The 15367-nt window shown below is 50.1% G+C and overlaps 1 protein-coding gene across 1 annotated transcript in view; it reads right to left on the bottom strand.

Annotated features, from left to right (window-relative positions):
• Window positions 1–7878: 7878 nt before the first annotated feature.
• The window catches only part of COQ7 (coenzyme Q7, hydroxylase), a 168141-nt gene continuing 160652 nt past the window's right edge, over window positions 7879–15367 (bottom strand). The window contains exon 6 of the mRNA XM_078664222.1: window positions 7879–8070. Coding sequence (XP_078520348.1) covers window positions 7993–8070 — 78 coding nt within the window. The 3' untranslated portion in view covers window positions 7879–7992. The remainder of the gene's footprint in view (window positions 8071–15367) is intronic.

Raw genomic sequence — 15367 nt, 5'->3', positions numbered from 1 at the left:
GGGGAACACCGGACCCGTCCTATATCCGAGCGGAGGCGAGATAACGAGCGGCATACCCCTGGTGACGGCGGCCCTGGCTACCTAAGATGACGGCGCCTGGAGACACCGAGACCCGTGCCTGAGGTGCAGGTGAGGCGGTGGGACATCGGGAGGCGCCTCCCCACCCACGCGGGAGTGGAGGACCCTGAGCCTTGCCTTGACTCGCTGCTGGGGACTCCCCCCCCCCCCCCCCCGACGCCCTAGAAGCCCCGGGAGCGGAGGCGGGCTGGGGCCTGTGAAGCCGGGGCCTGGATTTGCTGCTCCCTGCTCGGACTGTGAGGCCTGCGCGGGGTGGCCCCCCTGGGCCCGACGCAACTCTGTGGGGACCGAGGAGGGACCGGAACTCCTGAGGCGACCTCCGGGGCTGGAGCGTGGTGTGCGTCCTGCTCCCCCCCCCCCGCCCCTGCCAATAACGACGCCGCGGGCCTGCGGAGCAACGGCCTGGACACGGTGGTGACGGGAGGATCTGAGGCCCGCACTGTGAACTTGGGCTCCCTGCCCGCCCCGCCCCCCCTCCTCATCTCCAGTATGCGCTGGGGCCCCCCGGAGAGCTCACATCGCGACGGAGACCTGAGCACAGCGTGAATAGGGCCTGGCCCACCGGGCTGGATCGGATTGCCCCCCTGTGGAGGGCCCACTGCATCAGACATAGTGTTGGAGAGGTCCGCGGGGCGGGGGGGACGTGAGGCTCGTACCAAACCCTGTCCTGCTACCACATTGGGAACGCTGAGACCGCTGCCCCCTCCCCGCGCCAGCTCCAGGGCACCAACAGCGGGGGGACCTTTGGGAGGTAGCATGGGCAAGAGAGACCCGGCGCCAAGGCCTGCCAGGCAGGAATCCATTGAGAACTATACTACTACGCGGGCACAGAGAGACGCAAATGTGGGGACCCGAGACGCACAAACGGACACCGCTATGCTCCTAGAAGCGATACAGGCCTCGAGAACTGACATACAGAACTCTAGAGCAGCCCTGGAGACCAAGATAGGGGAGGTGGGCTCGGAGATCCTCTTGCTGCGCCAAGACTTCAGAAACTTATCTGACAGAGTGGGCTCGGAAGAGACCAGAATCTCGGAAACAGAAGACTCCATTACATCCCTAAAAAAAGATATGGCGGAATTACAGGCCTCACAAAGACAGCTGCTATGGTGGGTGGACGACGCGGAGAACAGAGCACGCAGAAACAACCTGCGCTTTGTGGGCCTGAGAGAAGGAATTGAGAAGACCGACACTGCGGCATTCCTACACTCATGGCTTACGTCTATGTTCCCGCAGGCTCGTTTCTCTAACTGTTTTGTGATCGAAAGAGCACATAGAGCACTCCTTGCCAGACCGCCGGAGGGAGCGAGACCACGCCCGATCATCGCAAGATTCCTCAATTATGCGGACAGGGACCTCATCCTTGGAGAAGCTCGGAAAATGGGAGAAATCAAGTTTGAAAACACCGCCATCATGATCTTTCCTGACTATAGCCAAGATGTGCAAAAGCAAAGGCGCTCCTATGACACTGTCAAGGCTAAACTGCGAGAACTGAACATATCCTATATGCTACTCTTCCCTGCGAAACTGAAGATCCTGTTTAAGGGCAAGTCACACTTCTTCAATTGCCCAGAGGAGGCCTGGCACTGGCTGGAGGAGAGGCCGTTGCTACGTGAGGCGGAGGAAGAGGGACGAAGAATCTGTGAAGAGCAGGCGGCGGCCAACTTCAGGAGAAGCCCGACCGGGTCACAGAGAACAAGGCACCATCGGACAGGCGGACAATCGCAACGGGCACCATACCCACCCCAACAGGTAGCGACCGGAGGTGCCCGAGGGGGTGGCACCGCTGCCAGCACTGGAGATCCCGCTCAGGGGTCCAGATTCAGATGCCTGCTCCCAACGTCAGGAAATGTGACGGATCACGAGGATGATACGAATATCTCGGACGTGGAGGAACAGACGGAGCAATCCATACACCCACTAGCCGTTGCCATCCGAGATCTGGAGCAGGGGGAGACGGGCAACGCGGAGGCTACTGAACCTGATACGCAGGACTCCCATTCCTGAGAAGCTGAGGGACTGAGATCCAACATAGCAGTTCTTTGCTTTGGGACACGCAAGTAACACTTTTTGTCCTTTGGGGTGGGCATATACCACTTCAGAACTTGAGATTGGACAGCTAGACATTTCTTAGCTGGGGTTATTGGAGGGGTGGGCGACAGACCTTGCCGCCTGGTAGTCCGCGCCGTCGATGGTTGTACGGGTGGGATGGCCGGGGGGTACAGGTGGGGTGGGGGTGGGGGGTGCGGGGATTGTTCATTTAGTTTGGTTGTTTGAGGGGGGGTGGGGGGGAGGAGTACGTGGTTGGGGGCACACAGTCATGAAGGTTGGCACATTCTGTGGTTCTTTGATACGGGCGACCGCCCGCCTTGTTTGACCCCACTGCCTGGATTACAAATAAATTGCCGCTATACTTATGGCCTCTGAAAAACTACACGTCCTGACGTGGAACGTGAATGGTCTGGGTAACAAGATTAAGCGTGGACTGGTGCACAACTATCTCAAGAGAGTAGGCCCGGACATCATTTTTCTGCAAGAGACACACTTGAGGGGTACTGCCTGTGCATTCATAGCAAGGGGTCGGTATAAGGTGCTGGGACATGCGGGATACACAACTGACTCTAGAGGAGTAGCAATTATTGTTAAGAATACCTTCCCCTTCCGTGTCACGCGTACGTGGGGGGACCCGATGGGGACATGTATAGGAGTACAGGGGTCCTGGCGTAGGCGCACCTACACTCTTGTTTCAGTATATGCTCCACCCAAACTGCAAGCAAATGCGCTACGGATGCTTGCGACCATACTCTTAGACACCTCAGATACCATACAGATAGTTGGGGGTGATTTCAATGATGTGATGGACAGGGGTCTTGATAGATCGGGAGCGACTAGCAATCGAGGAACTCAGACTCCCCTAGCTCAAATGATGTTGGAGATGGGCCTGACCGATGTCTGGAGACTGCTGCACCCGAACACTGTGGCCTACTCATTTTACTCGGCCGCACACAAGGTGTTTTCCAGACCGGATTATGTCTTTATGTCTAGGCAGGAAATAATTGTGGAGGGCACGGTGGACTATTTGGCAAGGGGTCTCTCGGACCACTCGCCGCTACTAGTGTCGTTGGGCCGGACTGGACACAGGGAGGAGGCCACGTGGCGCCTCGCCGCCTGGGACTTGACGAACAAGACAATACTTAAAGGCATTAGAGCAGATGCACGGGTGTACCTGGCTGACAATGATGGGTCGGTGGACTCGGCAGTGACCTTGTGGGAGGCGCTGAAGCCGGTGATGAGAGACAGAATAAATGGCAGATTGAGGGAGGAGAGGAGGAGACTACAGGAGGAGGTGGGGACTGTGGAACAGAACATAGTGGAGCTGGAAAGGGAACACTTGCTTACTAAATGCACGACGACCTTGCGTAAACTGCTGGATAACCAGAGACGATATCGAGAATTAGTGACGGAAAAGGCGAAAACGCAAAACCTGGCCACACTCCACCGCCTCTATGACGTGGGAGATAAGTCAGGCAAACTTCTGGCCTGGCTTAGTCGTAGGGAAAGGACGGCGCGATGGGTAGAGGAAATCACTGATGAGACAGGGAAGACTGTGAGCTCAGACCCCCACATTGCGGATGCGTTCGCGGCTTACTACGAACGCTTCTACGAAGCCAGACAACTGGGCACATGCGAGGACTCACTCCTCTATATGTCACAGGTCGATCTCCCTGTGGTGGATGCTGAGGTCCTACCGGCGTTAGAGGCCGACATTTCACTAGAAGAGGTCAAAGCTGCCCTTGCCGGACTAAAACCGGGCAAAGTGCTGGGACCAAACGGTTTCCCCCCGGAATTCTTTAAGTGCACGGCCGACATATTAGCTCCACACCTGAAAAATCTATTTCTTGCAGCACATGGGGAAGGGAGTCTGCCCACTGACCTCACCATGGCGACCATAGTCCCTATCTACAAAGAGGGCAAGCCACGGGGGGACTGCGCCTCCTACCGTCCCATCTCCCTGCTGAATACGGAGGTGAAACTCCTTGCCACGGTCCTGGCGCGACGCCTGAGACCAGTGCTGCCCGACCTCATACATTTGGACCAAACCGGCTTCCTACCAGACAGGGCCACGAAATTCAACCTCCGTCGCACGCATAACTGGCTGCAGGAGGTGAGAGACAGGGAACCGCCGCACTGGTTCCTTTCCTTAGATGCCGAGAAGGCCTTTGACTCCGTGCACTGGCCTTTCTTGGAGGCCACCTTACAAAAATTTGGCTTCGGCCCCAAATTTCGCTCATGGGTACATCTGCTCTATACCAGCCCACGGGCTAAGGTGAGGGTAAACGGGAGGCTCTCGCGAAATTTTGATCCAAAGAGGTACCCGACAGGGGTGTCCTCTCTCGCCGCTTCTCTTCACGTTGACCATTGAGATACTGGCGGCCAAGATTAGCAAAACCAACAGATCTCAGGATTTCGAGGTATGGACGCAGACGAGCCACAGGAGAAACTGTCCCTATACGCGGACGATGTGCTCCTCTACATCACTAACCCACAGACTACAGTACCTGAATTGTTCCGGGAGTTGGACTGCTATGGCAGCTACTCCGGATACGTTATAAACTGGCACAAGTCCGTCCTTTTTGATCCCAAAGGAGACTCGAGTGCGGGAGCTCTTCCAGACAGGTTGGTGGTGTCCACGGAGGGCTTCCAATATCTGTGTATATTCATTACGCTGGACAGGCAACTGTCGCGCCGAAAAATTGTTGAAAGAATACTCGTGCACTCTATCTCTGATATGGACCGTTGGCGCCAGCTCCCTTTGACACTCCTGGGCAGAGCGGCGATGTATAAAATGATAATACTACCCAAATATTTATATGCCCTACAAAATGAATATTATCTGATCCCGGATGGCCTCTTCCGTAGAATACACGCCGACCTCCGATCTTTTATATGGCTAGGTAAGCAGCCGAGGATAGCGCTGACCACCCTCCAGCACCATCAATACAGTGGTGGAATCTCGCTTCCGAACCTTGAGGCTTATTATTGGGCGGAGCACTTGACCCCCATTAATGACTGGCTCCACACCCCGGCTGACCACCCTACATATGCGCTGGAACGTTCTAAACTGTCCCCTCATAGTTTGCTCACGTACTTATACGGTAGATCGACAAAGAAATCCTTGCTCCCGGCCACGTGCATCACACTCCGGGCCTGGAGAGTGGCCATGAGGCGCACGGGATGGGATAAGAAGCCCACCCGACAAACTCCACTCTGGCACTGCTCATGGCTCCCCGAGCTGCATAAACTCACAGGCTTTCAGCGGTGGGATGATATCGGAATCTCCACAGTGGGAGATGTCATCGCCAGAGGAGAATTAAAATCCTTCGCGACCCTGAGGACGGAATATGGGCTCCATCGTTCGCAGCTTTTTAAATACATTCAATTACGACATGCGTGGAGGGCGCAGGCTTTGACTTTAGAGGGTCTCCCAGAATATGCGCCGCTGGAAGGCAGGCTACTTCAGGAGCAGATACCAAGCAAGGCCGTATCACTCACATATAAATCACTCACGAACAACATGCTGGGGGAATCTGGCGAAGCTTAGGGGCACTTGGGAGCAAGACATAGGAACACTTGAAGATATCGACTGGGACCTAGTACTAATGCATCCGAGGGAGGTGGCTATTAAAACCCGGCTCCGCCTTATCCAGTACAACGTGCTCCATAGGACATACTTTGATAGGGTGAGGTTATTTAGAATGGGGAAAACTTCAGATGATAGGTGCCTACGATGCCAGCATGAGGGAGGGGATTTCTTCCATATATTATGGGCATGTGATAAAATACAATCCTACTGGACACTCATCTTTACTGAATTGAGAGCAGTTTTGTCTGTACCGCTTCCACAGGAGCCCAAACCAAACTGGCCATCCTGGGAATGACTAATGATGTTGACCTCCCCCGCCCCTTACTGGTGTTCCTGACGTTGGCCCTGGTGGTAGCGAAACGAGACATTGCAAAATACTGGTGGGCTGTAACCATCCCCACGGTGGAAGAGTGGAGACGAGGGTTGGACCTCTACATGGCGGCAGAGCGAGTGACATATAAATCAAGAGGCTGCCCGAAAAAGTTTAGAAGGGTCTGGTCGAAGTGGAGACAGTATCATGGGTTGGATGGTGGATTGGGGGTGGGAGGATCGTGACTGAGCCCCAGGTTAGGAGGAAGGGCGGGCTGATGGCGGAGATACACGTACGGAGTGAAGCTCGATGCGACAGTCACGCCATGTTTAATGCATTGTCCCTGTACCATTTGTCTACCAGGGCGGGAGGGAGAGGTGGGGGTTGCGAGAAATATATAATGCCACTACCATGACTGTACAGTTAAGTTTTGAACAAGGGAATGTTATGCTGATTTTTCATTCACAGAAATGCTTGTTGGGGGGGAGGGTGGGGGGGGTAAAAAACTGAAAAAGCAGCTGCTTAGATGAGTAACGTGGATACCCCCTATGCTATGATGAGGATGCACCGGGAACGATTCAAAGACTTTGTCAGATTGACTTTTGGACTATGCACCGGAGAGACACTTGGGGTTCCATGATCTGAAATCTACTATGTAACACTGTTTTACTTAAATAATGCTGCCACGGTTGTTCTTATGACTGAGTATCTGCAATAAAAATTACCAAAAAACAAAAAAACAAATACAAGTTAAGTAAATGTTCACCAAAAAAATCGCATTATGACATTTTATGTAATTTCCACCCGACAAACACGTTTGGCGCACAAATATCTTTCCGAGAGACACTGTCTTCTCGAACCAGTATATTGCCAGCATTTTGTGTGCCATTTTCACGTGAGGCATGTCCTTGTCTAAACAAGTCACAAGTTGCCGGCAAACCACGCTTTCATCTAAACGAGAAATTCTGTGCAATGTTCGTGCAATATTACGAAAAAAATAAGCACTTTCACAAATCGGTAGACCGTGACTGTTATTCAAGGAAGGTTTTTCCTTGAATAAGAACGATGCGATGCAAGTAACACCTGCACAACGTAAAAGCAAAACACACGCTACACTGCCACCCTGTGGGATTTTGAGAAATAGCAGGTGCAAAACAGAAGCACGGGATCCAGGTTGTACTCGAAATATGAGTAAATTAAGTAGAAAATTGTCACCCATCCAAATTGTTTAGCACATCACTTTATGAAGAACAGGGCAGCTTGTTATATCTAAGATTTGTAAAGAAATGAGCGTGCTTAACGTAGTTTGCCGAGTGCATGTAATAATTCAACTTTAAAAAGAAAAAAAATCACCATTCTTTTAAGAAATACATGAAAGCGTATTATGTTTGCCTTTTGTATGGTTTTACTTCATCTAAGTGTTATTTTATTCAAGCCCCCCACACTATGCTAATTAAAATGAGCATATCTAAGGGAATTCTGAAAGGGGTACAATCCGGATACCTGCCATTCTGCCCTTAACTTGGTACAGGTCCTCCTCTCCTCAGTTTCTACTTTATTACCAATTAACTGGGGAAAGAAAGAGAAGGAAGGAGGGGTCTAATGCCGGGTCATTCATGTGCATACAACGTTACTGACCTTGGTGCCGGTCAATAAGGCTCATTAACGTCCCCCAACCTTTCTTCACCACTTTCAGCTGTGGGTCGAGCTAACAAACTGGACGAGGACTAGCTTTATTGACCATCTTCAGGGTCAGAACGACTATGCTATGTAACCACCGATATGGTTCATTAACTCTTTTCCAAAACATACAAGAAGACTGGTTGCTTTTACGTTAGACAAACAGTTCTTAAGTAAATAATATATTTATTTCACATAATTTAGAAGTACATTGCAAGACACGTATATTTATAATAACCATGTACATGTGTTGAACTGTTACAAAACTGAAACAATCGTCTTAAATGCGCTCTGATAAAAACACTGCTGCTCTACACCCAAGCTGGATCGCCACCTTCAACACGGAATAGGCCGGTGCCTGCAAAAAAAGACAGTAAAAAAATATATTTAAGATAAAGGCATGGATTTAATGTGCACTAGATAATGAACTGCTTTAGTAATACAGTGTGTAATTTTTTTTCTAAGAATTGTACATTTGCACGTCACACAAACATGAACCACAAGGCACTGGCTAGTTTCAGGGCAGCTGTTTGGGGTGTTACACTCCCTAATAAATGTAGTATTTAATAGATTGCTCAGTACAGGAGCTTTCGGTCCGGTATGGTAAGGTGTCCGACACATTTCACCTGGGATTTGTAAATACTCCGATAACAAATCTCTCTCTGTGTTTTGGAGGTCTTAAAAACGTGGAAATTTTACAACATGCTGTTTACATACATGCCAACATTTTAGGACAGAGACGTTGGAGATGTAAAATAAAAAAAATGGGAGAATGAAAATTCCCCAATGACTTCTATTGTAGAAAATGACATTTCAGGCGGGAAACAGCTAAAATAAAGCCATGTTTGGCTTGAAAAATCGGTAGTCTCCCGCCTGAATCGGGTCTATGGCACGTATGTGTTTATTTAGTATCTCTCACAATCCGCACTCCTTTCCCATTCCTTTGGCCCTTGTGTTTCCCCACCCCCCATGCGTTGTTTGCGCTTAATGTTTTCGCGTGTCAGGAAACCGGAAGCTCGCATCCCCGTCTTACTGACAAGCTACGCCCCTGCCACAAGGATGTCTACACGCTCCGGTGAAGTCAGAGCTGAGCAGCATTTAGGGTGCCAGATCAGTGGTGGTTAGACGATCTGAGTTAGAGGATAAAATATGTTCTGAACTGCAGTCAGCAAAGCCTACATTGCTTAAAGGGGCACTCAGTTCAGTTCACAATCTTTATTCGGGTACCTTGATACCTATAAAAGCACAATGTCATAACAAGTCACAACAACAATCTCGGAGTTTGTGGACACACGGCGGTATCAAAATTTACACTGTTATTACATAACGTTTTGATAAATTTACAGATCAGGAATGACTTCATTGGCGATAAATAAATAAGTACATTACTAATATATAAAACATTAAAACTTTTTACAATTGTACAAAAATGGAGTCTCAGGGGTCAGACATGGACTTGCGAGCTCTAATAGCAATTCTGAGAAAAGTGCTTATACGAAAAATCAGATCTTCATCGTCCAGAGTTACTATACACACATTAGCCTCATCCAAACTAATAGGCCTTCTCTTTTGAAAAAATGTTTTTAAGAGCCACTTAAAGTAATTAGTATAATACTTACAAAAGAATAAACAAGCATTTACAATGCAACGGTCTCGCCCTTTGAAAAAGTTAGAGCTATTGGCATTGTAAATGACAACATTTTTATTTGTGTTGGTTTTGAAAATAGATAAATACATGGCACTGTCATTTACAATGCCAATAGCTTAATCTCTCACAAATACCACACACAAACACACAGACCCACACAGAGTCCCACACACATACATACCTACAGAGCCACACGCAGAGCCATACACACACACAGAGCCACACACTTCCAGTAGTCGGTGGGCAGCGTGGAGCAGACCAGCACCCAGCCCGACAGGGCCAGCAGGAAGGCCACGATCTACCCCGCCATGCTGGCCATTGTCCCCGGCGAGGGTCACAGGGCACAGGTGTCAGAGCTGAGGGCACGTGTGAGGGCAGAGGGCACAGGGGTAAGAGCTGAGGGCACAGGGGTAAGAGCTGAGGGCACAGGGGTAAGAGCTGAGGGCACAGGGGTAAGAGCTGAGGGCACAGGGGTAAGACCTGAGGGCACAGGTAAGAGCAGAGGGCACAAGGGTAAGAGTTGCGGGCACAAGGGTAAGAGCTGAGGGCACAGGGGTAAGAGCTGAGGGCACAGGAGTCAGTGAGGGCACAGGTGAGGGCAGCGTGGTGAGGGCTGGAGGCCTGGGTTGAGGTCAGAGGGCACAGGTGCCAGAAGGGAGGGCCTAGGAAGAGCTGAGGGGTAAGAGCTGAGAGTTATGGGGTAAGAAGTGAGTGAGGGCCCGGGGTGAGATGAGATGGCAGAGGATTCAGAGCTGAGGGCACCTGCGAGGGCAGAGAGCAACGCGGCAAGGGACGAATGCCCTGCTTGAGGTCAGAGGGCAGTACGGGGCAAGAGTTGATGACCAAGGGGTAAGAGCGCTATGTCGGAGCCGGGAACCGGTCAGAGCTGAGGGCACAGTAGGGGGTGGAGCAGATGGACGCGGGGCTTAGAATAGAGCCCTTCCGGCAAACGCACTGGTTAAACTTGGGAAACAGCAAGTGGAAATGCGCGGGTGCTGGGGTGAGAGCAGTGGTGCTGAGGGTGGGCGTCACTGTGGTTTCTTCTTGCTCCAAGTTCTTGCCCCGTGGTTGGTGTGTGCTCTCCAGACCATAGCTTCTCTCCCGCAGTGCTCCTACCGCACCCTCACACACACACACACACCTGCCCACCAGCGGACTCCTCCCACCACCCTCCCCCTAGCCCCACCTAACAAAGCACCTGGGTCACAAGCAGGGAACAGCGTGCACAACGAGGGAGGGGGGGCAGAAATGCACGCACAACGAGGGAAGGGGGCAGAAAAGCATGCACAATGAGGGAAGGGAGGGCAGAAAAGCAATCACGGAACAGAGGCAAGAAAACGGCACAGACAAGAACACAGACAGCATTGGGGAAGGGCGAAAAGAGCAAAGAGGGGGGTATACCTGTAGCAACGGAGGAGGGGCACAACTGGCCGCCCTGGGCCCTTGCATAGAGCAAAAGATGGCGAACGGGGGGGGGCGAGGGGGGTGCATCGCCTGCAGCGAGGGGGAGAGGTGACGTAGCAGGGGCAGATGGAACTGGGAGCATAAATTGCAGCCGTCGAGATGGGAGGTAAAGGGACGGGGGTGGGGCGGAGCCAGCTGACATCAGGTATCACTAGCAGCGGAGAGGAGAGAGTGCAACCAGCGACTGCAAGAAAATAGGAGGGGCGGGGGGAAATAGAAAAGAAGGGAGGAGGTGAGACTAGCTAAGAAACCTGCTTGCTGCTCCCGTCGTCTTCAGGCCAAAGAAGCAAAAAGGCAAAACATTTCTTCCTGTCCCCAAATAAAATGATGACGATAATTACTCTGCAGTATTGGCAGCGGTTCAGCCACATGCACCCAGTGGAGAATGCAGCTCCAGGTCACCGCCGCTCCCTCGATGTCGTCTCCTGGCACCGGGGCGGCCGCTCCTGTTTTTTAAATCTCCGCTCAGTTAAACAAAGAGCCGCTTCCAGCGCCATTTTGAGGCGAGATCGCCCGTCGAGATTTCTGCAGATTTCACGGCAGCGAAGCGGTATCATTGTGAGGCTTTTTGGCATGTCTCAGGGGTCAGTAGTGCACACTGTTTCACAGCTGCGATGGATCACAGTCCGCTCATTATATTTTGTAGCAACTCCTCATGCCGCCATTTCAGCTGCCGGGGGTGTGTTCCGCTCATTCGCTAATTAAGTATACAAAGCTGCACGGATGCTACATACAGCCACACCGCAAGGCCAGCACTTGTCACTAAAATGTTCAGTGAGTGCCCTTACATATAATCACTGACGCTCTGCAATAAACGATATTTCCGCCGATATCTGCCCTTAATGACCACGGGGGGGGGAGCAGGCGGGAAGCACAACAGCAAGCACTCTCCTGAGGACAACTTCTTAACAATGACGAAACGAGTCAGGTCCCGGGCCGGCAGCCAATCACAGTGCGGCCCGGGAAATGACGTCACGGGGGTGTCCCGGCCGGCAGATTCGGGGGCGTGTTTTTCGTGCTCTCCCCTTCCCATTGGCTGGAAGGTAACATTCTAGCCAATGGGAAGAGGAGAGGGCGTGACTTAAAAAAAGACACGGCAACGCCCCCGAATCGCGTTTTCACGGGGAAAGCGTGATTGACAGCCAATCTCTTCCAATGGCTAGCCTCCATTTTTGGAGCTAGCCAATGGAAGACAGAGGCGGGACCAAAGCCCCATATGTAGGACATAAGATTTTGCCCTGGGCGGAGCAACTGCTACGCAGTTGCTACGTCCAGGGCGAAACCTAAAAATGTATAATTAATTGACCACTCCTCCCATCGCAAGGGCATGGTGTGTGACTGACTTTGGGGAGGTAACCAAGAGGAAAGCACAGTGCAGATCTGACAGTTCCAGCTCTTAGACGGAATAATAGGATCCTTTCCCAGCGACTCATGGGTAAAGCGAGATATATAGGCAAAGGGTGATAATACTGTTCGATTGACATATATCTGAGAACAGAAGGTTTCATAGATTGTAGAACAATCCTTTCTGTGTTGCATAAAGAATAGAGGGCATCTCTTAGTTCCTATTTGGACGCAGTTTCAGCTGTGGTTGGATCTAAGAAAATAGATTCCTTATTAATGCTGCACAAACTTTGTTGCACTCCACTCAACCAAGGGATATCCATCCCTTTCTTACACAAAACACAGTCGTTAATAATCTCTCGAGTGAGGGAGGCAGCCTGGTTCTTCCATACTGATAACCAAAAAAGAGCAGGTCGAGCACGTATAAAATCAGATATGAAATTAAGATTAAGTTCTCTGTGGTATGTATATTGTGGGGCAGAGATTGGGATACCCAGCAGTTTCCTACAAAACCTATTTTCTTCCTGCTAGATGCATAAACTATTTACACTACAACAAATCTCAGCCCCATATGTGGCCACAGGAGTGCACTGTAGTTTATAGATTTTTTGAAAAGCTAAAATGGTTCCAGTGGTCCTAGGAGGAGGGAGACAAAGAATTGAATTGGTGGCCTTTGAGAACTTGCTCCTGGAGTGAGCAAGATGCTCACTCCAGGAGCCGTTCGCAGCAAAGACGAACCCAAGATAAGTGAATATGCGGGTACATGTTAGTTTTTGACTATCCACTGCAATAGAGCTTATCTCACGCTTCCCAGGGCCACAGCACATAAAAAACGATTTTTTTAAATTGACGCGCAGATCCAAGCCGTCCATATGCCTTACAAAATTTTGTACTAAAATGCGCAGGGAATTGGGAGTGCGGCCTATACGCACCGCATGCGTATAATAGCACGGGGAGAGGTTTCCCATTAATTATGGGAACATGTTGAGTTGCGATTTTCAGAGAGCTATTTAACCCATTGATGTAGATAATGAAGAGAAGGGGGGCCAAGACACAACCCTGTCTTACCCCCTTCTAACTTTGATAATTCCCGAAATCTCTCCAGTTATGCCAATCCTCACCTGTGCCTGGAGATCTTTATGGAGGTACGCTAAAAAATTTACCAACCGCACGTCCAGCCCGTTGGCCAAAAGGATTGTCCACAGCTTTGACCTATTAACAAGGTCAAAAGCTGTGGAAAGGTCCATAAAGGCCAAATAGACCGGAGACTTCTGTGCGATGGTGTATTTCCCAATAACCAAATTAAGGTTAAGGCATTGTTCGATTGTACCCACCTTGCTTCGGAAACCTAGCTGGCATGACTCTAAAATGCCATTTTCTTCTGTCCAGGTTAAAATTTTGTTATACAGAACTCTCCCCAATATGTTTAGGGTATTATCAATCAATGATATTGGTCTGTAGTTACTCGGCTGGGACCGGTCTCCTTTTTTACAAATTGGAACTATAATACTCTTAGCCCATGTTTCGGGTAAAGTGGCATGAGTCAGGCTATTAAAGACATTCAAAAGTAACAGGGCCCATAAAAACTGAGTTCCATTTGATTAGGTCAATTGGCAACCCATCTGGCCCAGGTGCCTTGTTCCCTATACTCTGGTGGATGGCCTCTTCTACTTCTGTGATAGTTAGCACTATGGTAGCCAATGGACCAAGCTCATAATGTACTGTCTCTAGTGGGGGGGGGAGTGGCATACATTTTAGAAAAATGATTTTCCCAGGACTCGCTGGAGATGTTACAGCTGATGGGGGTTGATAGCTGACCCATTGAACGGAGGTCCCTTACTGTGCACCAGAAGATATTGCCCTTTTTTATACTAGCTGCCTCAGAAAGGGCTTCCCAGCGTTCAGTTAGGAGAGCTTTCTTCCTATTCGAAATCATCGTGTTCTATTCCCTCCTTGCCAGCTGAACATCTGTAGCACACCTCGGATTGGCTGACAGGACCCTGCGTAAATTCCTATTGGCCAAAGTACATTCTCGATCAAACCATCTAGGGGTACTTCCTGCTGGAGGTACAGGTTTTGATAGGAGGGTTTTTGTGGCCTGACAAAGTTTAGTAAAGTCCTGAATTACCTCGGTATGTATAGGTTGCGATGACAGGCAGGAGTTAATAAGATGCATATGGCCCTTGATTCATTTTGTAAACACTTCGCCACTGTCGACACCCTTCCATATTAATCTTAAATTATCAGTCGAGGGGGTCAGATTCGTGGCCCCGCGTTCAGTCTGAAACATAGGTCTTGGGGCAGAGCGAAGAACTATTTTGATGGGATTATGATCCCCATGATTCGTGGCAATGACCTCTGCAGGCAGCCTTTAGTTGGTCTTCGAGAGAAGGGGAGATGAAAACAAAATCAATTGTTGAGCAACATCCCCTTCCCCCCGAATGTTGGTTGTATATAGTCGGTTGCATTATGGCCTCCCGCCAGATCCATAACATTGACCAGATATGATCTTAGGAACATAGCTAGTTCAACGCCCCTACCAGTAGATGGTCCAGGGTTACTCATCCCTGCATCATACCCCTTGTTAGTAAGTTTGGCGTTAAAATCACCCCCCAACAAATTCCCAGTAGGACCCTCCAAATTCAGCTGAGTGTCCAAACTTGAAATAAAATCAAAAAGCCCAATGAAGTTCTTATTAGGTACTGAGTAGTAGTCATTGTTATAAAAGTTTACCAGGTGAAAACAAACTCTCCTTTTAAAAAGCACAACTTGGTAATGTTGGCTATTGGTCGGGAGGGCCTTTAAGCTGCCACCAGCAGCCAAATTAATCCCAATAAAAAGGCCCCCCGAAGGTCTGCCCATTTTGGGACTTGGAGCTACCACACAAACAATGGAACCCTTCAATATATAAATCTTCGGTGGCCCAGGTCTCCTGGAACATGACTATATCATGTTCCTTTATTATGCGCAGCCAGTCCTGATTGTCAAGCATAGTTCAAAACCTCGCCATGTTCCAACTTAGGACGCTCAGATCAGCCCCACTGCTAGCCTTAATTTTCACTGCCCTATCTTTGTCCTTATGAGATGTGGGTCTGGTACCCAGTCGAGCCCCCTCAAAAACCTGTGTTTGGGCATCGACGGTGGTTGTCAGTCCTGAGCGTCCAGGTTGGAAAGTACATGGAACCAATTACCTGTAACA

Source organism: Lissotriton helveticus, chromosome 10, assembly GCF_964261635.1.
Source record: "Lissotriton helveticus chromosome 10, aLisHel1.1, whole genome shotgun sequence".
NCBI lineage: Eukaryota > Metazoa > Chordata > Amphibia > Caudata > Salamandridae > Lissotriton > Lissotriton helveticus.
Note: the sequence above shows the minus strand (reverse complement) of the source record. Positions and strands in the feature narration are given on the sequence as shown.